At 43.0% G+C, this 27,216-nt stretch overlaps 1 protein-coding gene across 3 annotated transcripts in view; it reads left to right on the plus strand.

Moving 5' to 3' along the window:
• The first annotated feature begins 12,829 nt into the window (after window positions 1–12,829).
• Window positions 12,830–27,216, plus strand: part of SAMD12 (sterile alpha motif domain containing 12) — a 158,904-nt gene continuing 144,517 nt past the window's right edge. For 2 of the 3 annotated variants that reach the window (XM_065753662.1, XM_065753664.1), the window contains exon 1: window positions 12,830–12,926. In XM_065753662.1, the coding sequence (XP_065609734.1) occupies window positions 12,914–12,926 (13 nt within the window). In that variant the 5' untranslated portion in view covers window positions 12,830–12,913. Of the gene's footprint in view, window positions 12,927–15,998; window positions 16,075–27,216 lie in introns of those variants that run through there. The other variant, XM_065753663.1, reaches the window with a different exon arrangement.

Genomic DNA, 27,216 nt, shown 5'->3' on the forward strand with positions numbered 1-27,216 from the left:
TGAGGTGTAGATAAGCATCACTTCAGTGAATCTCAAGCCTGCCCTGGGCAGACCTTGCAGAAACCTGCCCTTCAACAATGAAATTCTGGATCATTAATTGCCCAACACCTGCCTTATTTCATCTCATGCTGTTGCAGCTTTGATTCCTGATGTCTCAGACTATGAAGTTAGAGCTCTGCTTACCTAAACCCTTTGGCATAATAGTAAGGCCACTACATTTGAGGCAAGAATACTTAATAAAGCCAAGATAAACTTTTTCACTGTTGAAACTTTTCTGTACATGAGTAGAAAAACTACCCTTTAAACCACAGATGCAAACAGCATGCAGATTATTTTGCTACCAAAGGGTTGTGAACAATGTATTCAAATGAGAAAAAATGCCTAATAGGCAGTCAGATTACTTAAATTTATTAAGATCTTAATGACATAAACCTACAGAATTCTAAAGATAACAGTGATCAATATGTTACCCTCTCAGCCTGATGACATGGTTTTGTACTGCAGAGCTGAAGGACGGGCCCATCAGCTCACACACCACTTGCCTGCCACTGTGTTCTCCTCCTGATGGAGGAAAATGTCCAGAAATTGCACTTATGTCACAAGTTGCACCTGCTACTATAGCTCGTGTTTCTTTCATCTGTTTTCAGCCAAGAAGAAAACCTGAGAGAATCAATATCAGAACAAGGATCACCATTTGCTACCATAGGATTGAGAAAAAGTTCCTACAGGAGAAAAATGGGGACATCTTTGGCAGCTTACCTTCAGGCAATCCTGAGAACCTTAAAATCTTAGTGCAATTTTGAAACAAGCTGTTAACAGGAGGAAAGTGGGAAAATCTTCACTGGTGATTTTCTATAAAGTTTTTAATGGCAAAAGAGTAAGAGGCATGTAAAGAAGTGGCTTGCCAAACACTTCTGAAAGGCCCATTCAGCCCTCAGTCAGTCAGATTCCTTGCTTCTGACATGGGGTGAATTCACCACTGGACAGAAGACCACCACAAAGCAGTATTGAGAGCTCATTTGGAGGCTTTAATTAAAGGCACATCCTTGAGCAGGCTCTCAGCAAAAGGCTAAGCTTGATTTTCTGGAAGATATCATTTATTTTCTTGCCTGTGAGATTTGTATGACTTTTCTGTTAAAATACTGCCATGTACTGCTTTGCCTTTTTGTTATAGTGATATAAGAAAAGATAGAATTGTAAAACACACTGGTGAACAACATCTGTGCTGTGGTAGGTAGGCAGCTTGCATCTAAATTCTGCAACTAATATGTATCTAGCTCTAAAGGCTAGCTCTCTATTAGACAGAGGTGAAGTACAGAATAAAGGACTAAGAACTAGAACTAAGAAGACTTAAGAATTCACTCAGAGCACTAACAGCAGTGGAGCAGTTCAGAGCACAAAGGAAAAACACAGCAGTCTTAAGAGAGAAACTGAAGGAAGCAGATGGCAATTAGGTGTCAGTAAGTTCTCATTAAAAGTGGATGGTTTCCAGACTCAATTAGAAAAAAAACTCTTTGAAAAAATCCTTTGGAGCAGTAGAGAGGAAAAAGAAGCATTAAAACCCTTACAAGGCCATTGTGTATTATAAAATCTTTCTTTTCACTGCTGTTTGGGAAAAGGGTGAAAAAGTCATATTTGGACTCTGTAGTTCTGTCACATAACTGAGATTTCTGATCCTATGGGCTTGCAAAACTGCTGTGTTCAAACTCATAGAGAAAAGAAAATAGAAGTGGAAAAATAAAAGAGTAACTAAAAGATCGTGCTTTGTTTTCTTCCTGTGTACTAAAAATAATGAACTCATTACAACTTATATTCTCAAAATAAACTGAACTAGGAATCTTAGGAAAATACACAACTTTCTTACATGCAAGGCACACAGTAAAAGAATATATTTCCCTATTGTCTTGGAGAAGTGATGCTATGAAAGGCCCAGGGTATGGTTGCTTACTGCATTCAGCAGTCATACCAGTCACACCACCAGCTCAAGCTTCGGTTCCATGAGCTGAGTGGGTTGAACAAGGAGCAACCCATCCCGTAAGTGACTCAGTTCACTTTTGGCTTGTCTGTGCTCCTAGTGAGCTGAAGGTGGGTCAAAGCCATGCCCACAGTCTCCAGGGTTTCTAGGAGGCTCTGGCAGTGAACGGCCCTGCTGAATGCAGTGGTGCACAGGGGAAGGCATGCAGATCAGCAAGAGGGCAAAACCTACCACAGCAGGTTGAGGAGGAGTGGGCTGAGCCATTTCCTGGGCTCTGTTATTCCTGGCAGAACTTTTCATGCAGCTGAGACAACAAATGGGAAGTACACAACTGCTGAGAGGAGACTCTGTCCCAGGGACCAAGGGGACAGTCATGGAAACTCCTGCTGCTCTGTAGGAAGCCAGTCTGTGATGGAACATCTACCACAAGGACTGCCAGAGATGATGCTAAGTGTCAGTAGCTGTGCTCAATTCTGTTCCTATAGGAAAGTGGGTTCGGAGATAGTGGTACCCAATTGTTGATGGCTGTGTGTTGTTTAAGCAAGTATTCCATTCAGCAATTACTAAAATGTTTCCCTTTCGTGATGCTTGAGATGTAGGACATCCTCCCTGGAGGTGTTTAAGGCCAGGTTGGATGGAGCCCTGGACAATCTGATCTTGTATTGGATGGAGCTGGCAAGTAAAACATAGGGCCTCTAGAATACCATCAGCCTTCTGGCACAGCAGTTATGAGCCATAAGGAAAACCTCTGAGTATCTCAAAGATCATGAGATACTTGTGGTTAGAAAGCTGAATTGATGCTGGAACATCTTAACAGTAGAGTAGGTTTTTGGGTTGCCTTAAAGTATTGGGTAAGGAAGCAAAATATCAAGAGGTTGTGGGAAGTTTCACAGTCCTGCAGATGTAAATGGAAGAACTTTATATTCTTCTCTCATTGTAATTACTTCATCTAGCTAAGTATCAATCCTGCACTGAAGAAGCCTCCTACCACTGTCCCTAGATAGATCATGTTCACCTCCATTTAGCTGTGGGGCAGAGAAAAAGCAGGCTTTTTCAGCTCAGAATAACCTGTGAGCTGGGCTTGTTGCATCTGCTGCTGGGTTATGGTGGGAATGGTGCACTTTCTTCTCTAGCAACTTATATATATTATATAAGTTATATATAACATATATATTAGCTCTGATTATATCCTGATACCCTCCTGTGAAGCTGTAGTGACTGAGCTGTGTGTGTAGCTATATGCTGATTCCCACATTGGCCATTTCTCCTGCTAGGGTAGGCAGGTAAGTATCATAGGCCATTTCTGGGTTATTTATATGTTCCCTGTGGTCTGATACCTACTTTTGGTTCTGACAGCAAGATTGCAAACAGAGATTGCTGTTGTCCTGAGCTGTGGGTCAATTGAACCATGCAAAATACTGCAGCCAGATCCTTCCTGTACTTCCAACTCAGACTAATGCAAAGTAACTTTATTCACTTTCCTTTCCTAGAAAGTGGAAACTGATGGCTTAGCAATCTAGAGCTCATCTCAATTAGCAATCATTACTTGAATTTAATGTACCTGAATGACTTCAATTGTGTTTAGTTTTGTTTTAGTGAGCAGTGGCACTCAGGGAAACACCACTTCAACTCTGGAGTGATTTAATTAGCAGTGCTGAGTGCTTAGATTAGCAGAGTGGCTGGACAGAGCTGCTGATTGTTTCTCATTCCAGCTGACTTATCCTCAGTGCACAAGTAACTTAAACCATGAATTTGTAGAGATAAACTTGTAGATGCTTATATCCCACTGTTTATTTGTAATTGCTTCTTGTCAGAGCTTCCAGCCCCTCTGCTTACTTAGTGGTCTGTACTGCTGTAAGCTCTGGTGTTAGCCTGCACTGGATATCATAATATATTACAGAATATGTCAGGAAGAGAAAGAATTAATTTTTTTTCATGACTTCAGAAAAGATATATTTCAGATTCTCTGTGTAATGCTCTTTCTGGAGTGGTGTTTCTTGCGGGAATACTATAGTTTTGTGATGCTGTTGCAAATAGGAATAGTTTTCACTGTCTCTTAACCTCTCAAGAGTGACAAAACTTCCTAGGAAATAATCTGCATTTTAAGGCTGAAGATGTTGGTGCCCATTTGCCCTTTGTGAACAGTTCTGTTGAAGGACAGACGAAAATGAAGCAGGAGATGGTGAGAGTAGAATTTCTCTTTATAAATATAGTCCTCTCTGTATTACATGTTTAAGTTAGCTGGTCACCTGGGCTCTAGCTGTTGCCAGGACAGAAGACAATAAGCACCTCCTGTGAATGCTGCTTTTCCTCTGCTTGGTGACTTCCAGGAAACGTGGTGTTATAGAGTTCATGAAGCTTGATAAAGTTCAGCAAGATGGATCCTACCCTTCCTGCTTTCTGCCAAGAGGAAGCAGACCTGTGCTGCTGCTCCTCTGCCAAGAAATAGCAGACGTTATGTTTGCCCATATGGAGCAGTGCTCTGAATTCTTGTGATTGGAATACAAGTGGAATTGTCTTTTTACTAAAGAGCAAAACAAAGCAACTTGCTCAGAAAACAGTAAAAAAGGCTTTTAAGAATGTGGAATAGGCATTCTTTTATGCATGCCAGGGACAATTTCATGTTCTATTGGATCACTGAACACTTCTTTGTCTCTCTGGGTAACAAAAGCATGCAAAGTACAAAGGGAAAACAAAGTAACACTGTATGAATGATCCTCAAACATAACACTGATGAGTAAAAGTAACGTAAGAAATGGAATAGGGCTGTAGTGCATTGCTGATAACAGTTGATATTTGCTCAGTAACAGTGTTAAAATGCTTCTAAATTGGACCTTCGCCTTCTCTGCGCTGGGAATTTCACTCTGTGAGGTGTGAGGCAATACAACTCATGGCCCTAATATCCCACTGAGTTTCTGAGTCACCTTATTGCTCTGAAATAAAAGCACTTTGGGAAACACAAGCCATCTGTGATGTTAAATGCAATTATCTGATTTGCCTTAATAAATGCTCACAAATCATCACTAACTACCTGATTTTTTTCAACGCTATACTGAGCCATTCACGAACAGGTAAAGGTCATTGTGCTAAGATGTTATCAGCTCTCATCATTATCAAGTTATTTTCTGCAATAACACAACTACTTCCATCCAAATCCTGCACATAAAAGAGTTTTAAAGAGAGGTCATTTTTATTTTAGCTCGCTCACCTCCGGAAGAACAAATGAATTATGATATTACACTGAAGTCTATGTAATATTGGTTATTACTTATGGCTTCATTCTGCTGGCACTGAAGTAAGTAACAAATGTCACTGTTATTAAAGGTCAGCTCCAAACTCTGTGTTCCACATTCCCCATGGTAAGTCTTCAGTACATTGGGAATTTCCCATGTATGTCCTTTTTGGTCATTGTTCAGTAATTTGGCCCAAGTGTGATTGAGCCATGGTGACTACTGCAGTGAAATATTCCAAGCTCAAAGCTGGTTGCACCATGCTCTGTATACCCTAATGTGCATGCACAGATCATGCTCAAGCTGGGCTCTGTATACCTGCATATATCCCATGCTGCACACGTTCATGCATTTTTCTCTGAGGAGATCTAGAAAAGCTGTGATAACGCTACCTAAAGTTTCCTCAGATATTATTTCCAACTGTGCCAAAAGCTACCAATATGAATTTAAAATCTATTTTGCATAACTGTAAATGTTTCTATCTGCCTATTAGAAAAAGTGTATGTGTGTGCTACTGGTCTGAGCACATTGAGCCTCCACAACAGAAACACTGGTGCACACAAAATCAATGTCTTAGAGAACAACAACCCAATCCCTCTAAAGGTAATATCAAAAACCATTTTCAGCTGTGGTTAGGATGGGAATGCCTTTGGGATGGAATCCATGGTCAAAACCAATTTACAGAAGAGAAATCATTCCTAACTAAACTGACAGACTTCTACAACTAAAAGAACAGTGTAATGGACAAGGGGAGAGCAGTGGATATTATTTTTCTTGAATTTGGCAAGGTTTTCAACACTGTGTCCCATAACACCTAATCAGAAAAACCGATGAAGTACAAACTAGATGAGAAGATGATAACCTAGACAAAGGTGGAGAATGTGGACATCATGGACTGTGTCTGCTGAAGGGCCACAGAGATGATTAAGAGGTTGGAGTATCTCTTGTGCAAGGAAAAGCTGAGAAACCTGGAACTCTTTAGCATGGAGAACAAAAGTCTCAAGGAAGGTCTCATCAATGTGCATAAGTGCCTGATGAGGGGTGGTAAAGAAAACACAGCCAGACTCTTTTCAGCAGTGTTGTGAAAACAGACACATCAATGACCATGAACTGAAATACGGGGAATTCCAAGTACACCTAAGAAACCATGAAGAGTGATCAAACAATGATGTAAGTTGCCCAGAAGAATGTAGAGTCTCCACCCCTGGAGATATTCAAACCTGAATGGAAACAGTCCTGACCAGCCTGCAGTAGCTGGGCTTTTGGATCTCCACAGCTGCCTTCCAGCCACACTGCTTCCGTGCTTCTGTGACTGTGGGTTACTGAGAGCACTGAGTTGGTTCTGCCCACATCAAGTTGCAGTTCTGCAAATAATAGCAGAAAGCAGTATTGTTTAAACAAGATATCCAACTGTATTGACACAGTCTGCTGATAGGACACATGAACCTGCTACAAGAGACCATTTCTCAGAAATGTCTAGCTCTGCCTACATACACATCATCTGTTAGGTCTGGCTTTTTCATTTTCGGAGAGGAATTCTTGATATATCTCAGTAACACACTCCCCAGTGGAGAGCCCTGAGAGCAGTTTGTTTTACTTCTCTCTGAAGAAAAGGGACCCAGGCATTTTTTTTTAAGTAACTGTAAGTCTCAATCACTGATCTCACATCTCCAGTACAAAAACTGCCAAGCTCTTTGTTGATTTGAGGAGTATTTCTTTGACTTTTCTCTGATGCAGAAAGCTAAGGATGCAATATAGTTTTCTAGTCCTTAAACACCTAGTATAGGAACCTTCTCCCATTCCTGACATATTTTGAACTTTCTTTGCACCAGCTGTTGTTTATGCATAGCAAGAAAAGGAAGCATGGACAATATGTGATTTTCTCTGGAGTCCTGAAGCACAGCAAGTCAGAAAGCCCAGAAGATAGGATATTTCAATACATGCATACAAATTCTCTTCGCATTTTGTTATTTTTACCCATAATGTTTGTTTTACCACCATTTGTCTTTAGTCATTTTGTATCTACTCTTGAAAACACAGGCACAAGTGATTTATATAGATCTTTGTACAGATTGTACTCAGTTCACCCAGAATATAGTTATTGTGTGCCTCATTGAAAACGAAGATAAGTTTATGAACATCCAGCTTTAGCTCCCCCATCTGAAAACATTATTCTCCTCAACTCCTCATCACTACCACTGCTGATGACTCCCTGTACACGCAGCCAGACTCTCATGTGCTTCAGTCAAAATGAGCTGAGTTGAACACAGTCTTCTGTAAAAGCTGTAGAAGTTGACAAAGCTCCTCCCGACCAAGAACCTTAGAAGCTGTGAACGCCCAGAGAGGAAAGAGAGCCTTGAGAGAACATCAGTGAAAGGATGCCTACCTGTCCCTGGTAAGACGAAATTGATTTATAATATGGCGCACCTCTTAAAGCCCACAGAACCACGAGAATAAACTACACTCTACTTGCTATACAAGAATTTGAGCAACTATAATAAAAGGTAAGTGATAGGGGTTACATGCACCAGTCTTTTTCCAGGCTAGTTTTCAAGTATAAAGAAAGGTTGTTGCAGGCAAATGTTACCAACAGAAGGTGGGAAGGTAAATTGCTGCTTTTCACAGCAGTGCTAGATGAGTGTGGCTCCAACATCAGTAAGAGTGCAGGATAATTCAGAGTGGATGAGGACTCTGGAGGTCTCTAGCCCCATCTCCTGCTCCAAGTAGTGTCAGCTATGAGATCAGAGCAGGTTGCTCAGGACTTTGGCCTCTTGGGGCTTGGACATTTCCAAGGATGGAAAATATAAAAACTCTCTGACCAACCTGCTCAAGTGCATGACAGTCATCCACCTGAAGAAAAAAGGTTTTCATCAGACTCAGCCTGAACTTGATGTACAACATACATCTTATTTCTCCCAACCACTCAACATGCACCACTGTGAAAGCTTTGACTCAAAACATGTAGTTCAAGTAGCCTAAATATGAAGCCTCACTGCTGGTTTCAAACTGTGCTGGACAAACTGTCACAAACTGACATCAGGACAAAAATAGCATGGTGTGTTTCCAAGTCAGCGTAGAACTTCCCTTTAGTTTATCATCAAGCAATGAATGAATTAAACAGCACATCCAATTATTTGATGATGGTGACAGTCAGTACCCCTCTCTATACATGAATGTTACTGGAGTGTGGAATTAACCTTGTTATGTTTGTAACAGAAAGATATTTTACACATTTATAGAGAGTTGTCTGCTCCAAATCTAAAAGTATGGATAGATTAATACTATTTCCCTTCCCCATATGAGATAAAATACGATAGATTCAATGGATCTTATGAGTATTTCAACAATCTAATTCAATTTCTTCCTTGCCACTAAGAGAAGACATTGGTTATTTTAAAATCTCCTGTGTGTATTTAAAGGAATAAATTGAATTACAGACCAAATAAAACACCAGAAAATTAAAAAGTAAGATAAAATACACTTTGAAGACATTACAGGATCTTTTTTGAGTCTCCTTCAGAGCCTCAAATGCACCTGCTGTAGCATTATGGGTCACAGATTGTCTCAAAACCTGTTTCTGAATATTACTGTTTACACTTAAATATATAGCATAACCAGGTTTGTTTTGTGAGGGTAGGATTGGATCCATACAAGCATAAGATTTTTTTTCACAAGAATCAGAGGATGGGAGTTCAGAATGGATTGAATTTCTCCCCTTTTCACAGTATATGCTTAGTTGAGTTAGACAGCGCTTTTTTTCTTTTAAAATGAAAACCCTACAGAAAATTAGTAAGACTCTAGAAGTTAGTCATGGCTGTGATGCTCCTCAGCAAAGGAGGTACCTGAAGTCCAACCTGAGGTTCTTGATTTTTAGATCTTTGTTCAGCTGTTGCTAAAAGATGGCTCTATGTGTGTGTCTGGGGACACAAAATAGTTAATCACACTTGAGTCACACCTGTATGGCAGAACTCCTTCACTACCAAGGTCAATAGATGAAGATGACTGAGAATTTAACTCTTTTGTATAAATTACTTCACAGCACGAAGGGATGCTTAAGTCTTAAGAACTTTACTGTCTGTGAGATGAACGGGGAAAAAAGAGATAACTGGGGATGGATGACAGTGTGGTGATGTATACAAGCTCAGTAACTTCATTAGCCCTCTTCTTCTGGTAGAGTTGTGCTGCTGCTGTATGCACATCCATTTAGCATTAGCTGGTTTTAGACCCACCTAGAAATAATGTGAATGGCTATTTGCTTATTTCATCTGGAGACCCAGAGAAAAGTACACAGGAAATGGACTTCTACTGTGACAAACGGAGTCTGTTTTAAGGAAGTTTGCTATACTTTCAAGAGAAAATTTAGAAGAAATATATCTGGAGAAAGTCAAGGTAAAAAGGGAAGCAAGGAAGTGTGATTAGAAAGCTCTTTCTGAGCTGAGAAAGCCAGTCGTTTTCTACTCTATAATTTAGTAGGATGTTTTTAGAAAGTTAGCTAGCACTCACTGATGTTTTTGAAGGCTACGCTCAAAACAGATTGTACTTCACCATATATTAATTGAATCAATTTACAGCCTCTTTTCACTAATGAGTGACATACATTAAATTACAATTTGCCTAGTCTTGACCAGAATTGTAGATGTTTTTGATGCTTTTAGATATTGTTAAATACTAGGTTTCACTAGCTATCATGTAACATCAAGTTTCAAAAACTATGCCTTTCAACATCTGTCATGCCCTATTTGCTGTCTAGTCACAGCCATAATTTTGCTGTTCTTCATCAGGAACAAAGCTGTAATTAAAAATTACAGGGCTTTTAAAGGGCTTAGTAAAATTGTACTCGCTGGGGATGCCCTCAGGGCCCACAGCTGAAATGCAGTCAGAAATTCAGCACACTAAAGGAAGCAGGCTCCAGCTCTCCCCATCCACACCACCTGAAACCTGAGCCTTGATTTATTCATAGTATGGTTTCTAACTCATTCTAACCAAGAAACAACAGCTTCCTGTATATGTTAGAATCATAGAATCCTTACAGTTGGAAGGGACCTTTAAAGATCATCTAGTCCAACTTCCCTGCAATGAACAGGGACATGCACAGCTAGATCAGGTTGCCCACAGCCTGATCCAGCCTTGCCTTGGAAGTCCCAGGGACAGGGCAGGGAAACGATCACACCTCTGGGCAGCCTGCTCCAATATCTCACTGGAAAAAGACTTTTTCCACCTCACTTTTAAAGACCACCCACACTATAAAAGTCTTTTTCCTTATATTCAACCTAAATCTACCCTCTTTGAGCTTGAAGTCATTTCCCCTTGTTCTATTATCACAGAACCTACTAAAAAGTCTGTCCCTTTCTTTCAGGTAGCTCCCCTATAGATACTGAAAGGCCACTCTCAGGTCACCTCAGTCCAGGCTGAACAGCCCCAGATCTCTCAGCCTGTCCTCATGGGAAAGATGTTCCATCACTTGTGTCTGTCCTGTACTGACAACTCCACATCTTGACACAGTACTCCAGGTGAGGCCACACCAGAGCAGAGTAGTAGGGCAGGATCACCTTCCTCACCCTTCTGACCATGCTTCTTTTGATGCAGCCCAGGATACAGTTGGTTTTCTGGGCTGTGAAGGCACATTGCTGGCTCATGTCCAACTTCCCAGTAAGAAGTACCCCCAGATCTTTTTCAACAGAGCTGTGTTCAAAGCTTTCATCCCCCAGCTTGTATTGGTAATGGGGGTTGCATTGACCCAGGTGCAAGATCTTGCACTTGGATTTGTTGAACTTTATGAGTCTACTGGGCCCAACGCTCAAACCTGTCATGATACCTCTGGATGGCATACCATCCCTCGGGCATGTCAACCTCACCCCTCAGCTTGGTGTCATCAGCAAACTTGCTGAGGGTACACTCAACTCCAGTGTCAATATCACTGATGAAGGTATTAAAGAGTATCGGTCCCAGTACTGACACCTGGGTGGCATCACTCATCACTGATCTCCATCCAGACACTGAGACAATGACAACCACCCTCTGGACTCAGTCCTGCAGCCAGTTCTTCATTCACTGAACAGTCCACCCACCAAATCCACATCTTTCCAATTTGGAGAGGAGAATGTAGTAGGGTACCATGTCAAAGGTCTTACTGAAGCTGAGAGAGATGACATCAAAGGCTCTTCCATTGTCATCGATGCAGTGACACCATCATAAAAGGCTGCTGGGTTGCACAAACAGGATTTGCCCTCAGTGAAGCCATGCTGGTTACTCAGGTAATTACACTATCTTTCCTCCAAACACTGATTAATTGAACAATTAATGATTAATGTAATACATTAGCTTAACAAAACACGTCACGAAAATCACAAAGCTTTATACAGTGAAGAAGAAATTGCTGAAGGTTTTGTGTAACATATTTGTACACTGTGAAACCCAAGAACTGCCTGTTATCTGTCAGAAAGTATAGGAGCGACAACCCATTCCATGCATCAGGTGGGATTAGGTGTGTGATTGTGTTGTGCTTGTGAGTCTGCATACCCTCACAATTATCACTGATAGTGCACTGTGCCTATGCATACCACTTTGCAGATACATGAAAGACAAGGCTGCTGCTCCAGGCAGCATGTATGTTCACTCATATTCAACACAAAGGTTAATAGTTCAAATGCACATGAGTGCAAAGAACAAGCCAGTTCTTCAAGGCAAAGTTTGTCATTGAAGGGTTCAGGAAAAGTTTGAGCCTTTAAGCTATGCTGTATAGTTTCTAGTTTTCCTCCGTAAAATGAAGACTTGGCTTTATTTTAATCACTTAAGATATTTCAGGAATGTCAGAATTCCCGGTTTTTATGGAGACCTGGCTCATTTGCACATTGCATGTCCTTGCACCCTACTTTGAACTCATGGAAGTTTGTTCTGGAAAACTAACCTGCCTTGAATAAAGCTCATTAGTTGCTAACAAATAAAAAGAAATTGTGAAAATCTTGTCATGCCCTTTTATATCTGTATAAGATATTCCCTTGTACACTCGGTTCCTCAGCTATTGTCTTCCTGCTTTTATTCATGACTTCTGCAGGTGAAGGAGCTCACAGCCTCTTTCCGCGTAGGTTAACACTTGGTGATGAATTCATACAATTCATACAAAAAAAAAAAAAAAAAAGAATTTTTGAGGGAGAGATACTTTCAAACATTTATTGATATCTCAAAACTTAAAGAGGGCAGAAACGCCATGCTGTTTTTTGGACAGCGAACACCTTAGGGCAGAGCGTGGAAAGAAGATGGAAAGAAGATCTGCGATGGAAAGAAGATCTGCGGGTGGCTCAAGGCTCAGTTAGCATGTCGCTAATGTTCACTTTTAGAGATTTTGGGCAACCTGCTGGCGTGGGACAGGATGAAGGTGTGTGAGCGTGACACAAAGCCGCACCTCGTACCTTCGGGCTGGGCGCCTGCCAGGCCAGGCCAGGCCAGCACCGCGGGGCTGCTGTCCAACCCGCTGGGGACGGAGGCGGCCGTCGCCTCTCAAAGGCTTTTCGGCCTCGGGCCGTGGGGGCGGGCAGGTCCCGGACTACATTTCCCGTCGTGCCGCGGGGCGGAGCGGCCCCGCCCGGCTGTCAGCGGGAGCCGCAGGTTGATCGCGGCGGCTGCAGATGAGCCGAGCCCGCGCGCGGGCGGGGGGGGCGGCCGGGGCAGCGCCGTGTCGGCGGCCGGCGCACTATGCGAGGCCGGGAGGATGGCGGTGGAAGGTAAGGGTTCCGCGCTCGCCGCTCTTCCTCCCCCTCCCCCAGTCCCGCGAGCCCTCCCCCGTCTCCTCCCTCCGGGCGCTCACCTGCGGCGGGGCCGGCCCGGCCCGAGCGGGCGCAAAGCGAGGGGGCGGCCCTGGGGCTCCGGCCGCTCTCATCCACCCGCCTCGTCTCCCCTCCCGGCCGGACGCCTGCAGCCCGGCAACTTCCCCTCCGGGCCCTCCGCTCCCGGCGGAGCTCCGCCGCCTCTCTCCGCAGCGGCTCCGGCCCTGGCCGCCTCCCGCAGTGCCCCGAGGCCGCGAGTCCGGAGCCCCGAGGCCGCGTGCCCCGCTGCCCTTTCCCTTCCTCGATGTCTCTCGAAGCCCGGGGCCGAGCCCGGCTCCTGGCGAGGTGCTTGGCCCTGGGGTGCCGCCCTGGGTGCCGGCTCCTGCTGTGTGTGTGTTAGGTGCGTGGACCCTTTTGGATGTTAAGGGAGGGATGTGGCCGGGTGGATGGGAAATGGCAAATCTCCTCCTGCCGTCTGCTTCTGAGCTTCCCCTCAGGTTTCCCAGAGGCACTGAGAATTCTTCAATGCCTGCAGGACAGTTCTAGAGGTCCAGAGGGTGAGAAGCATCCACTTGTGCTCCTATGCATAATATGGGGTATGTCGTTCTTTTAGGGGGGAGTGCACTCAATTAAGTGGCCTTCGTTCATCTCCTTTCTCAGGTGAGCTGAGATCTGTGCTTCCATCTGAGGCTGTGTACCACATAGTGACAGTGATGCTGAAGCTGTCTTTTAAGTACTGAAGTGAGCAGCGCAGATGAGGGTCAAGTTGAAACTTGGGCCTGCTGAAGGCAGTAACATCCTTGCAAACCAAGTTGCTATGTGAGCTCCAATGTAGGTGGACAAAACCACTGTATCTCAGTAGATGTCTCTGTGCGTGTGAAGTTGTCCATCCTAAGTTTTCAGCTTCTCTTTAAGACGTATGGGTTCTTTATGATCAGTGTGCTTTATTGAATAGTTTGGTTATAATGATCTATAATGATGGAAGGAAGGGAACAATCTGGAATAGAAGTGTTTCTCATCCTGTGGCAAAAACTTAACTATGTGAACTGAGCACACATGCTTGATAGTGGGTAAGTAAGTGAAATGGACTGCCATGCACCAGATGGTTCACGTGCCAGTAGCAACCCCTATTTCAGTGCTCTCTGTAATGTCATCCTCCTTTATTCGCTTGAAGTCCTTCTCTGTCTGTTTGCTAGATTTTTTTTCAGGTCTGAAATAATTCCTGTCGTATCTGCAGTGCCTTCCGTCTCAGGCTCTAAAAGCTTTGTAAATATTAATGAAGAAAAGCTCTGCTAAACCTTTGGGAAGCAATGCCTCTCCTTCCTCTTGAGATGGTTTGGGATTTGTTTCCTCTTTAACCCCTTCTTTCCATTTCCTCTCTCCAAAATGCATCCCTGCTGTTGGCTCTCTTAATATGCCTTCTTGCCTGTGTGTGCTGCTTTTCACTCATTTTGATTTTCATCCTTCAGTTGTTTTGCCTTGGGACTGCTGTACAACTCTGTCTCCTTCACACTAGTCCAGCAAGATGACCACTTCTTCAGCACAAGTAGCCACGTGGCTGTGACTGCCTTCTGTGAATGTAGTTCATGCAAATCTAAGTCCTTTTCTTATCCATAGTTTCCTTTTGGGAACGTGCTTCTTTGCTGAAGGTGCTTAAAAGCATGCTTTTATCTTAATGCGTGCTCCACAGTATTGAGCTCCTGGGTGTGGGCTGTGCTCTTTCCATGAACTGTGCCTCTTGGCAGGTAACATGTGGAACTCAAGGAAGCTGAGGTTACTTGTATCTAATGGCTCCTGTCGCTGCACCGCGCAGATCATAGTCTATCAGAAGTGCTGCTGCCTTAGAATTCTTTAAAGAATTTTGTAGAAAAATGTCAATTTACTGAACTCAAAAGGCCTTAGAGTCAGCAAGCACAAACTGTTTTGTTTCTTTTTCCAGTTGATTTGTTTGTTTTAGTTCGGGGGGAGAAATATTTTCCTGCTTTGCTGCTTGGGAACTTCAGGACGTAACCTTCTGTGCATTAGCTCTAGAAACTTGGGAATAAGGAAAACCCTGAAAACGTGGCTTAAATAAGGTTGCATAGCCTTCCGGGTCGGGCTTCCTGGGTCTTGAGACATTTTTAGTGCTACAGGTCTTCTGCACTGCTGGGCCAACCCACTTCTTGCATGGACACAACTGGTGGAGAGGGTTAGGTCTGTGGTCCAAGAACCACAGGTCCTGGAGCAAGGCAGTTCCTGCTGGTGCCAGCATCTGCTGCCTGGCCAGCTCTGCCCTTGCTATTGTTCTGGGAAAACGCCCATTCCTCAGCTGCAGCCATGAACCCAGGAACAGTTTTTCTCCTTTAGTTTCAGAAATGCTCTGTGTGGCTGAAATGAAAATGCTTTGTGACGTTTAGCTTGTGGAGGATCTTTGAAAAAGTCTCATTCTGTGTTAACAACCTGTTGAAGTCTTCTTCAAATTTGACTGTTTTCGATGCTGTCTTAGAATGAACTGCTGGAGTTTGGTTATGGCAACAAATATACATCAGGTTATGAAAGAAAACATCCTGAATCTTTCACCAGGACAGTTGACAGAGATAGATTTGCAAGTATGAAATAGGAACGTGGAGTATTCTAGAGTTCTTCAGCAGTTACGTGGTATACATACCTGAGCAGGGGTTGAGAGGGACTCAGCCAAAATGGAGTTTGAATGTGGGTCGCTGTATTTGTCCTAGGAGAGAGCATGTGGGCTGAGTGGTCCTTTGGGCTGCAGTGTACCAGTGCAGTGCATGAATGTATCAGTGTCTGCGTGGGGAAGGAGCCTGTGCTCTTTAGCATGAGCCCATCTAGATGGGAGCACTGCCAAGGTAAGCCTATTTTTAAACCTAACAGTTTTGACAATGTTCCTTTAAGTGTTTTCTTCCCTCTAGTAAGAATGAAAGAACTAGGTCAGAGCTAGTAGAAAAAGGCTTTTGATCCCTGCAACAGTGTTCTCAGAAATATATTTTTTTGCTCTTGTGCAGCAGAGGTAAAGGGGAAGAAAGACATGGTTGATTTCCCCCCCACAATGCTTATTGCAAGGAAAGCATGAAAATGACAGCACCCACCTGATAATGTATGCGTGCAGGTAATCCCACACAGTTCTCTCCTGCAGCTCTGACCTGGGCTATCTTTGAGACTCCTGAGAAAAGAAAAAAAAATAATAATAAAAATGTGTTAATTATATTAGGGGATTGTTTCCTAGTAAATATTAAGTGAAGTTTTATCTTATGCTTTTTCTTCTGTGCATAGGCTTTGGAAAGCATGTGTGTTTGTTCACTGCTAGTCTCTTCTTGAAAGCTGATGAAAAAATAAATTTTCTACTGTACTATGGGTCTTCTTGTGCTATTGAGGCTCTGGATCTGTCTACAAAAGAACGTTTTTCACTGAGAAGTGGTTACTTGGTGATGTAAAATGGCAGACACTCTGGCCTTGCCCACTTCCAATCCTGAAGGAGACTGGAGATTCACAGGAGGTGGGAGAGTTCTGGGATGTGGAGTCAAGGTTAACTGCTGTAGGACTGAAGTTATCTGCAGCCTGTAACCAACTTCTGTGCAAACAGTCCTGAATTTCAGCTGGTGATTATACCTTTGTGAAAAGCCTTTGGGGCTCAGTCAGCTCCAACAGAGAATGAGTGCTCCTGCGCATTTCCTCATAGACTTGAGATATGGTGAGCTCATAAACCACAGTGCCAATTCAGCTGAGAATGTTGAAGCGAGTTCAGGACCATGAGAAAGACAGTTTTGAAGGAAGTTTTAGTGTAGTGACCAATGGTGCTGTTCTAGGGTGTGCTCCAAAGTACAACAGTTTCAAAAAGTATTCAGTTGTTCAATGTGGCCTTATTCCTGGACCCAGTCTAGGCTAGTCTAGGTCTCAGGACCTAAGTTTCCATGGAATCTGATCTAGCAGATGGATTTTCAGCGCACTTAATTGCCTGCTGAGCAAAGAAGTCACAGAGCCTGTCATTCAAAAGTAGTTACAAAAAACAAGAGCATTGATGGAAACAGTTTCTAACCACACCTTATCTTGAGGGACTAAATATGGCTTGGAAAGAGCTGCCAGTTGGAGACAGAGCTAATATGTGTCTCTACCTCTCCAGCTGGATTGCAGATTGCAACGGAGGAGATGAATAGTACCAGAGGTGTAGCAGAGGAGATTGGTAGGACCAGGATACACAGGACAGGCAGAACACCTGAACTGCAGCCTTTTGTCTTCATGCCGTTTCTCTGTGTAACTGAATGATCATTAATTGTAACAGTGCATCAGCAGTTATGACATTCTAGACTGAAACATAGCAGTTCTCACTTCCTTTCACCATGGCATCCTGCCTGTTGGTCTGTAACGTCCATACCCTTCTTTCTAGCTCAGCAACAGCACAACTTCAGAAGATAGGGGTTTCCTTCATGCCCTCACCCCAATATGCACACAGCTTGGTGGCCAAGTGCTCCCCTGCACTGAACCACTGCTTCGATATTTCTTGTCTGAGTTGTTACCTTTGAAAAGTCAATTCCATCACAGTTCATTGCATTTGTCTTAAAAAAACACAGTTAACAATCCTTTTTCCAGAGAAATACTGTAGCAATCTAAAGCCAAAAGTCTGTTCTGACTGCAGATTCTCATTTTGAGCAGTTACACTACTTGGGCATCATACAAGGGGAGACTACAGGCTGAAGTTCAGGAAGTGTGTTCCATTGTGGCAATCAGAAACCCCCAAATTAAGCTGTGGCAACAGAAAATGGCATTATGCTCAAGTCTCCTTGGGTGTATTTAGACTGAGTGGCAAGTGGGTGTGATTGCAGGTTTTGTAGTCATTCTCCTCTACCTGCTTTCAGACATGAACCTGTATTAGGCAGGAATCAAGAGTTTATTTAGCCTTGGTGCCTGGCTGCATTTTCTTTGGATGAGATTTGATTATACTGTAAGAGTGTACCTGAAAACTCAGAAGTGCTTTCAGGTCAACTAATGGAGATACAATTCCATGAGTGTTAGTTCTTAGCCTTTGAAATATGTTGAAGACTCTGTAGCTTCAGGAGAACATTCACTGATATAAATTGGCTGTTTCGATGCAATGGAATCTTGACACAAGGATAAAACTTGTTTGGTGGTAGTGATGATGATGTATGAGTGAAGGGAAGGAAAGGTGCTTTCAAAGTTCCCTTTCTCTAGAGTAGGAAGCAAGAGGGTTAGTGACAGAAGATGGATGCACACTACCAGAAAGCGCAGACAAAGCCTGCTCTGTAATATCCCATGTTTATTGCTTAAACTGAACTTATCAAGTGGAATTTTTCTTGAGAGCTTTTTTTCTCCTGAGATGTCCAAGCGAGATAGGTAAATAAAGGAGATTGTCTAATGTTCCTCTCATTTCAGTGTATGAGGCCAGGTCAAGCTCTGTAGAGCCTCTGTTTTGGCCTTTGCAGAACTGCTTTGTCACAGTGGTTGTGGAAGGAGGGCAGCAGTGAGGAGAACTGTAGGCAAGGTACTGTAGCTTGGTGATGTCAGAATTGCAGGTTGGTGCAGGTTTTTCACCTGATAAGACCAAACAGAATTATATCCAAAAGATCTTCCAAGGCTTACTAGTGAGTGCAGATGTAACTGCCCGCTTTGAGTTACTGTTTTGTCAGTTGGACTTCTGTAGTGATAAAGCTAGCTTGCAGAGGTGTTAGAGGGCAGCTGCTCAGTACACTGCATATTGAATTTCTAGGTGAGGAATCCTGCCCCATCTCACCTTTCTGTTTTCTCTTTTTGCTCAAAGGATATGCTCTTTGAGGCAAGGACTCCCGTTTCTGTGAAAAAGAGATCCCCAGAGGTTAGTCTGAGCAATCCTATTGTGAGTTATTTCCCTGTTGCCTTTGACTCGATACAGGTACTTAGTCTCCAAGATAAACAGTTGAACAACTCATCTTTCAATTATTTGCTCAAAGCACGTACAGAATATCATTCTGAAAGGCGCCGAAGGCAAAGATGGAGAGAAGGGCCAGGAAATTGAGTAATCTTGAAGTCTTCTGTAACTATCTGTTTGTTCTTAAAAATAACAAATAGAAATATGAGGAGGAGCTCAAAACAAAGCGAGAAGCATATTTCTCATTGTGTATTGCTCTTCTATTTTGAATGCTCGGTGCAGTTTTGCTTGGCACACCCCAAAAAAGGCTGGAAATAGTACAGAAAAAGGCATTCAACTGGATAGAGATCTGGTATGTTCTTTGAGGGAGGAGTCTGATTCCTTAGCCTGAAAATGAGATGGCCATGGCATTGATGAATAGTTTGGAGAAGGTGAAAAAGGAACAAATTCGTAAGACAGAACAATGAAGGTGTTGGATTTTATTCTTAAAAAATAATAAAAAAATACTTTGTTTTTTTATTAAAAAAAAAGTGCCTTGGGTGCAGCCTTCAACCTTGGGCCATTCTTAACCTGCTGAGGAAAAATTAAGTCATACACACTGCTCTTGCAGCATTCCCTTAAGCATACAGAGCTAGACTTTGTCTGATCCATCCTGAATGCTTCTGTGAGAAAGTCTAGCTCGTCTTGTGTGTGTTCAGAATGACTGGCTATGGGAGCAGTGAGTAACCAAGAGGAGATTTGGTTTAGGATAGCCCAGAAGGACAGGGAGGAGGTTGGGAGTTGGACACTGAGCTGCAAGAACCTGAACAGATGGCACTGTGTAAGATGTATACTGGGAAAGGGAAACTACTTCAAAATTGCTACTGTTCCATAACAGGAACTGTCTGCTACATCAGGACAACAGGACTGAGATGTAAATAGAAATGGAGCCTGACTTTAAGCTGCAGCTGTAGAAATGGCATCCTGGAAAATGCTGCTTCCCCACAGCAGGTAGAGATGGAAAGCTGCTGTACCAAAGTGATTGGACCACCTTCAGCTCCAGCAAACCCTTGGCGAGCCTGAAGCAGATCTACTGTATACATTTTACCCTTATCTGCCTGTGGTATGAGCCACTAATATTGTTCCCTTGCCTTTGCACAGTGTCCTCATTCTCTCTTCAGAAGCATCCTGTCACAGAAGGGCTACTAAGTGGATGGTAAAGGAGTTGCTGTGAATGACGTCATCTTTCTGTCAACTAAACTTGTCTTTGAAGAACAGATTCATGACTCTGGACAGCAAGAATTCCCTTTCATATGTGCTGCTCCTGGGTGAAGCAAGCAGGTGCACAGCAGGCTTGAGTGTGTGCCGAAGTTACCTCTGCATTCAGTTACACAATGGAGAATGCTTACAGGGAGAATGTGGCTGAATAGGAAAAGGGCTTGAGGAAGATATTTGGGGTGAACTGTTGCCTTTCTTCAGTGCAGTCCTGTCTATTTCTATCTACCATGGAACCTTGCAAGCTTAATGCTCTTCAGTCAAATGCTAATATCTCTATTTCTCTCCTGTGCATTTGCTTTCCTCTGCTCTATTTCTGTGAGTTTGCTGTGGTTTTGTTGCTTTTTTCTTTTTGATGGAGGAGATTTTAGTTGAGTTGATTTGCTTCTTTGCAAATAATCTAGTAAAAAGAAGAAATAGACTTTTCATAATGCTGTTTTAGAAAAGAAAAGAAAGAAGAATTTTTATGTGTGTAAATAGAAGCTTTCTCCTGAATCTCCCTCTGGCAAAATAATTTCCTGCTTTCATCTAATGGTTTGTTGCTATGTGGACCAGCTGTGGTACTGGAGGGAGTAGGATGCAGTGGTATAGTAAGCAGTAGGAGGTGAAAAGTTTCATTGGGGGAAGGAAAGATGACGTTTCTAGGCTCTTTCACTGAGTGTACAGGGGATGGGGTAACCTTGAAGAACTTGGAGGCAGTTGAGAACAACCACTGAAGTTCTGTGTGCTCAGCAGACAGCAGCTTTTGTTACATGCGACAGGGCAGAGGCAGAGATGTGTGTTGTGTGACCAGGACAGTGCAGCTCTAATGCAGTAGTGCTGGGCTTAATAGGCTGCATGGGCTCTGTCTGTGGCGGACTGTGATGAGCTAATCTCTGATGCAGAAATGTTTGGAAAGTACTCATCTGGATACTGAGACAAATTTTGTCCAGGAATAGTAGAACTACTGCAGACTTGCTCCTTACCCAGCTGCATTTGTTTTTTATCTGCTTTCTATCCAAGTCTCAAGTCATCAGCAAGCAATATGCAGTGGCATTGGCTCTGGAGTTTTCACCAGTCTGTTGTTGACAGTTGATAGCCAGTGGATGCTTTTTCTCCAGTGCAGGTATTTGTGTAGCTCTTCCTCTCTACCTACTCATTGATTTCTGTTCAACATATTTAGGCCTCCCACTCCTGTAACACTGTCCTTGACTGGAAGTCTGTGCATCTCGCAGACCTACCAGACATCTAGAGGAGTTGCTTCACTTTTCAGAATAAACTTTGAACATGCTGGCATCTACAGTAGTAGTTCTCTTATTAATAAAGAATGAAACTGGTTGTTAATTTGTTTTGCAGTCAGTTGCTCAAAATATGTTGTATTATTATTATTTGTAATCATGAAGTCTGTGTTACTTGCATTCTTTTTTACTTTTTACACTAAGACCCATTCTGATTGGGGGCATTCATTCTCACTAGTCCCCTTCTTTTCCAGTGTTATCCTCTATACCTGTGCAGGACTTGGGGTAGACCTGTATTATTCACTGAGCTGGACCATTTTCCAATGAGCCTCTGCTGCTAGTATGAGTTCAAGAGCTGCTTGGACCAATTGTACGTTTATTAAAATAGAATGAGAAAGTGCTTCAGAAATAATTTGGCTGCTCAGTTGTCATCTCTGCTTTTCATCACATAATCCTGTTGCTGTTACAAAAGGCAGAGCTTGCATTGCTGAGGCTCCAAGGCCTGTCTGGTATAGTGATAGTATGCAGGTTGTCTCCTGAAGAGCAGGTGGAACAGAAACCTCTTTGTTTAGCAGCACTGCCAAAACCTATGACAATATCCACTGTCCATTTCTTATTCCGTATATAAGATGAACAGGTAGTTTCCATTAGGATAGTTGCCAAAAATGCAGGAGCATGTGGAGTGTAGTTTGAGAAGGAATGGTGTGTAGTGGCGATTGGCTTGGTAGCATGGAGTAATTCCACAGTTGCAGTTGCTTTACACTTTGGCTGTCTGTGTTTGAGCTTTGAACCCAAACCTCCTGGTGCAGCTCATCAGTAGCAGCACTTTGCAAATTCCCCACATCTCAACCTGGGTTTTGGCACGGACTGTTTGTAGTTGCTTTTGCTGCTGAGCAGCAGAAGCAGATAGCTAGGCACCCGTGTTACTTTAACAAAGTCCTTTGGGTCCTCAGCCTTGTGGTTTCTGGTGAACCCACATTACCTGTACTGAAGTAGAAAAAAAATGAAGGCAGTTTGTCAGCAGGTTGTCCATGGTATTTACTAGATAGTAATGCAAGTAGCAGGTTGAATTCATGTGAGACTGACTACAGTTTCACCTGATCCTAAGTAATGGGTTGGTGTAACTGTGCTAGTTTACATAAGCTGGGTGTATGGAGAAGTAATTCCTATAGGTAGAAGTCAGACAGTTTCTCAAAACTAGAAGCTGATTTAGAAGGCAGGTGAACCTAACTTCTAGAAATTTGGGAAGAAATACAGTTCCTTCTGGCTTATTTGATCAATAAGAGCATCAGTCTCTGTCTGTAATTCTGCTTTGTGTGTGAATGTCTCTATGCAGCTGACCAATGCAGTTAGAGTGGTTTGTGATTGATGCCAAGCAAGAATCCTAGGGATGTTGTTTTTCCAAACAGCACCAAAATGCAGCACCTGGAAGTATATAGCAGCCTAACTGAAAGATGTCACTGAAGAATGTTAAATGGTTGGAGCTTTTGTTTTGATGAGAACCAAGCAAAAATGGAAAGCTCAAGCCTAGTGAGAGCTGCTGTTCAGAGGTCTTGCTGGATCAACTCTCTTCTGGAAAGACCTGTTAAATCTTTGTGATTCTGATATTTGGTTCCTTTTTATATAGGGTCCTTGCTATGTCTGACCTGAGTTGGTCTGTGTTCTATCTGTATGGGCTAACTTTGTCCCTAAGGGAGCAGTATTTTACGATGGGAGTGGTAGGTGGTTTGTATGGACTTACCTCCTGGCACTGTGCAGCCAAGCCTGTGGCATGAGTACGTAAAAGAGAGCTTGCATGCTTGCAAGTATTAGACATTTGAAAGTTTTCTAAGAATTTAGAGGTTGGATGGATGTCTCCTGTGCCTGCTTTTTGTCTCTAGAGAGAAAAAGCTAGCACATGACTGTGATGCACACAGAACACGGCAGATGAGTAAGAAGATGCTATTTTTACTCTATTACTTTTCAGAATAGAGCAATTGTTATTGCATGTAACTCGAGCACTTGCCAGATATGCTTTAATGTATTCTTAATTGATCTGCTTAAAATTTTAAGCAGCCAGCATTATTCTCACTGAAGCAAGTAGTTCAGACACATTTGACACGGGAGGCAGTGGAGCACATGGGGGTAGTGGCTGATGGTAGATTTGATCATCTGAGCCTGGAGCCCACAGATGGAAAGTCTGAGACTTCCCATCTGGCCCCGCAGAAGGTTGGATGTATTGAGGCTGTCTTTTGAAGAGAGCCTTCAGGCTTTCCTCAAGACAAGGTTTACATAGCAAGCTCTAGTAAAAGGGAGAGACTCCCCCCAGATGCCAATAGCTTGCTGTGGCTCTTGGTGACTTTTGTGTACCATCAGGCGTGCTCAGACAAGCTGTTTCTTGGCTGCTTGCCATCTGTGAGGCAGACGTGTATGGGAGGAAGGCAGCTAGGGAGGCAGAGCCTTTGCAGTGCCCTGGAAGCTCTTTCTTAGAGCTGCATGCACGTGCCCTAAGGGATCTGTGTGGGTGCAGAGCTATGCACATGTAGCAGCTTCCTTAGGGCAATGAATTTTCCTGCTCTGTCTACGCAGAAGGGACCTGAGCTTGTATTATAGCATGTGAGAAAATACAGTGTTGGACTGATTCTTTTCCTTTCATAGATTTTGGGGGGGGGCAGATGTGGTCATTTTCCCATTTTTGGGTGTTCAGTCTACTGTTATCTCAATTTCTGCCTTCAGATCTAAGCAGTCTTTTCTTCAGAGTTATGGAAAAGTGTCTATTTTCCTGTAGATTCAGCTCTACCATTGAGCTGGGCATACAAGAGCACTTAAGAACCTTTGTTTTAAATAATAGTCGGTTTTCTAAATGTAATCTGTAGATCTGTGTCATTGTATGCCAACACCATTCATCATGTATTGGGTTGTACAGAACACCCAGCCTCCTTCCTCAGCAGTAATAAGTTCCCACCACAGAAAGCTTTCAGTCCACATGAAGTAACAATTGTTGGGAAACCTGAAGGCAGACTCAAATGCGATTAGCTGTTAGGTGGGGTTGTCAGAACACGGCTAGCTGGTAGGCATAAGGGGAAAGGAGAGCTTCAGGGATTTGAAACTGGATGAACTGCATTTCTGAAACATATGGTCAATGTATGAAAGAGTATTGGAGGACGTTCTACTTCAAAATGTGGTGGTACTACTGGTATTTATAGTGTTAGGCTCATAGTGGTGTGGAAGTAGGCGTCCCTGTGGACTGTTGTTATCTGGGAGTGCTGAAGTGGGTTTGATCTGTCAGAGGGAAGTGCTGAGACTGTAAGGATATTGTTAAGGCAGTAGCATGGGGAAGTGACCTGAATGCAGTAGGTGAGATGACCTAGCATTAGCCAAGGGCAGGAGAAAAACAGGTAAGAGTCTTGACAAGTATTTTAGCAAGGAACTCCTTTGTCTGTATTTAAAAGAATCGTTTTTTTCACATGAATGCTGTTAATTCCCAGAAGAGATGAGCTTTGCAGTTAAGAAGAGTCAGCTGAGACGGGAGAAGTTCAGTTGTGATAATGAACTGAGGTCTCTGTAAGAGCTGCTCAGATCAGACCTAGAGAAGTTCAAGCCCCGTAGCTGTCAGCCCCCCTTTACCTCTGTATAGCCAGTCTGGAAGTTTAGAGCTGGGCTTATTTAGCTGAAATTACATCAGGTGCTAGTTTAAGTAGAGGACGTGTTTACTGACCAAGCCTTGACCTCTTTCCCTGCTTTTAACAAGTTTTGAAAGAGCAATTATGGTTTTTGCTGCACACTTGAAGAGACAAGAGTTCCACCTCTGCTTGCTATAGAGCTGGAAATATGGATTTATTTTTTTTTGTGCAGAAACAGAAAATAAGCCCATGCAAGCAACTTCCCTTCTTACTTCTGTATAGCTGAGAGTTGGAGGTTACACTGGAAAAGGCTATACAGCTGGCCACCTGTCGGTGGCTCATCACAAAGAGAAGTTAGCTTTACCAACTGACTGAAATGATGTTTATTCTCACTTATTCATTTGTTCCTCCTGTGTTGGCCCTCTCCCTGTGCTGAGGCTCTGGTGTGCCTTCCTGAAGGAATGCAGCCAGCCCAGGCTTAGCTGTAAGCCAAGGCTGCAAAGAAGGTAAAGAAAGAAGGAGATGAACTCTTTCCTTCTCCCTCTGGAAAATAAATAAATAGAAGAAAATTAAGTTGTCATTTTCTCCCAACCTAATATCAGTAACTAGGAAAAAAATCTTTTCTGAGGCAGCCTATGTTTCTTTTCAACAGTCGGCTCCTTTCAATAAAAAGGTAATGGGGGTATATGTATTTGCCAGCAGCCTCTCCAATTAATTTTTTCCTCCTGTATCCTGAAGGAGCACAATATAAAGCTTTGCTGTAACAGCAGTAACATTTGTTACTCTTGAAAGAATGATAAGCTAAGAGTCAAACAGCATCTTGCCACCTGATTTATTTATTTCTTAAGCCATGCAGATGGTGATACCATGTTATCAGAAATCTGGATCATTTGTTTCCTGTAATGTAGTGTGAATTGATGCTGTAACCTAGAAGGCTTTCCTTGTTCATCCTACCTTCCTCCCCAGTAAGTATTGATCAGGGCCCACTGGGAAGGGAGTTGCAGTTCACAGGAAGCTTGCTGCTGAAGTGTTCTTCCAGCAGGCATGAAAGCCCACTGTGCTTTGTGATTTCTCAATGGTGAGCACCCAGAGGGGGCTGGCAGACAGACATTACATGTTTCTTGGTGCTACTGAAGTGCATTAGCATTCCAAAGATCTATGGGAGAATCCTTGTATTCAGTTAGGCAGGATCCTTGCAGGGGACAGTTTGGTTATTTAATGGATGCAGTTCCTTACCAAGTATATTCCACCTCTAGCTTTGAGCCCCTGCTTGAGCAGGCTGGATTGGAAGGGGATTCTTCTACAGTGTGGTTAGGATACCTCTCAGTTTTGGTGAAGGAGGGGAACTGTGGTCTGAAATCTGACTGTTAACAGAACAGCTTCCACATACATTGGGCTGTGGAAAAATCTGTCTTGGTAGATCATGTCTATCTGTTCTGTGGTCTGAAGGGTAATTACTTTTTTTTTTTTTTTTTAAGTTAGGCAAATAGAAGAAAATAATGACAGGTGAGTGTGGTCTAGGAAAGAGGTATTTTTTCTTTTTTTTTTTGGTATCCATTGACACACAGTGATATAACTATAAACCATAAGAAACCTTCTTGAAACCTCCCTTGGGAACTTAAAGTTGCTGAAGACTCCGTTAGAACAGGGCAAATTCACAGAATTGTAGGGGTAGTAAGGGACCTGCAGAGATCATCGAGTCCAACCCCCCTGCCAGAGCAGCTCCCTAGCCCTGGTTGCACAGGTAGGTGTCCAGGTGGGTCCTGAACATCTCCAGAAGAGGAGACTCCACCACCTCTCTGTGCAGCTGTGCCAGTGCTCCGTCACTGCACTGTGAAGAAATACCTCCCCAAAACGACTGTGCAGACAGAGCAAGGAAAGCCTGTTAGCTTCACTACAGAATATAAAATGAATTTTGCATTCTTTTTCTGACACAGACAGAGGTTCAGCAAGGGAAAAAAGCAAGCAATTGTCCAAGTTTAGCTGCACTGTAGTCATTTAGCCATGATAAAAGCCATGAAAATATCTGGGAAAGTATGAGTATGGCATGTATCTAGAAGTTCAAGACTCAAAAGTGAGGAAATGCCTCTACTAAGGTGGTTGAATTTTGAGAGTTGATATTTTGGTATGACTCAGTGATGTGGCTGAAAAAAGCCATAGGGAGAAAGGAGTGACTTGAGGACAGTCATCTGCTCTTCCTCCTCACTGATGAGAGGCAAGGTCAGTATGAGATTTGCTTTGGCTTTTCATTCTGCCTTCATCGTTATTCGAATGGGAGAAGAGAGACTTTCAAGTGAAAGAGCTCCAGCTAGAATTAG

The sequence above is a fragment of the Cyrtonyx montezumae genome, unplaced genomic scaffold (assembly GCF_038088225.1).
Source record: "Cyrtonyx montezumae isolate F1298 unplaced genomic scaffold, pur_monq_1.0 scaffold_8, whole genome shotgun sequence".
Lineage (NCBI taxonomy): Eukaryota > Metazoa > Chordata > Aves > Galliformes > Odontophoridae > Cyrtonyx > Cyrtonyx montezumae.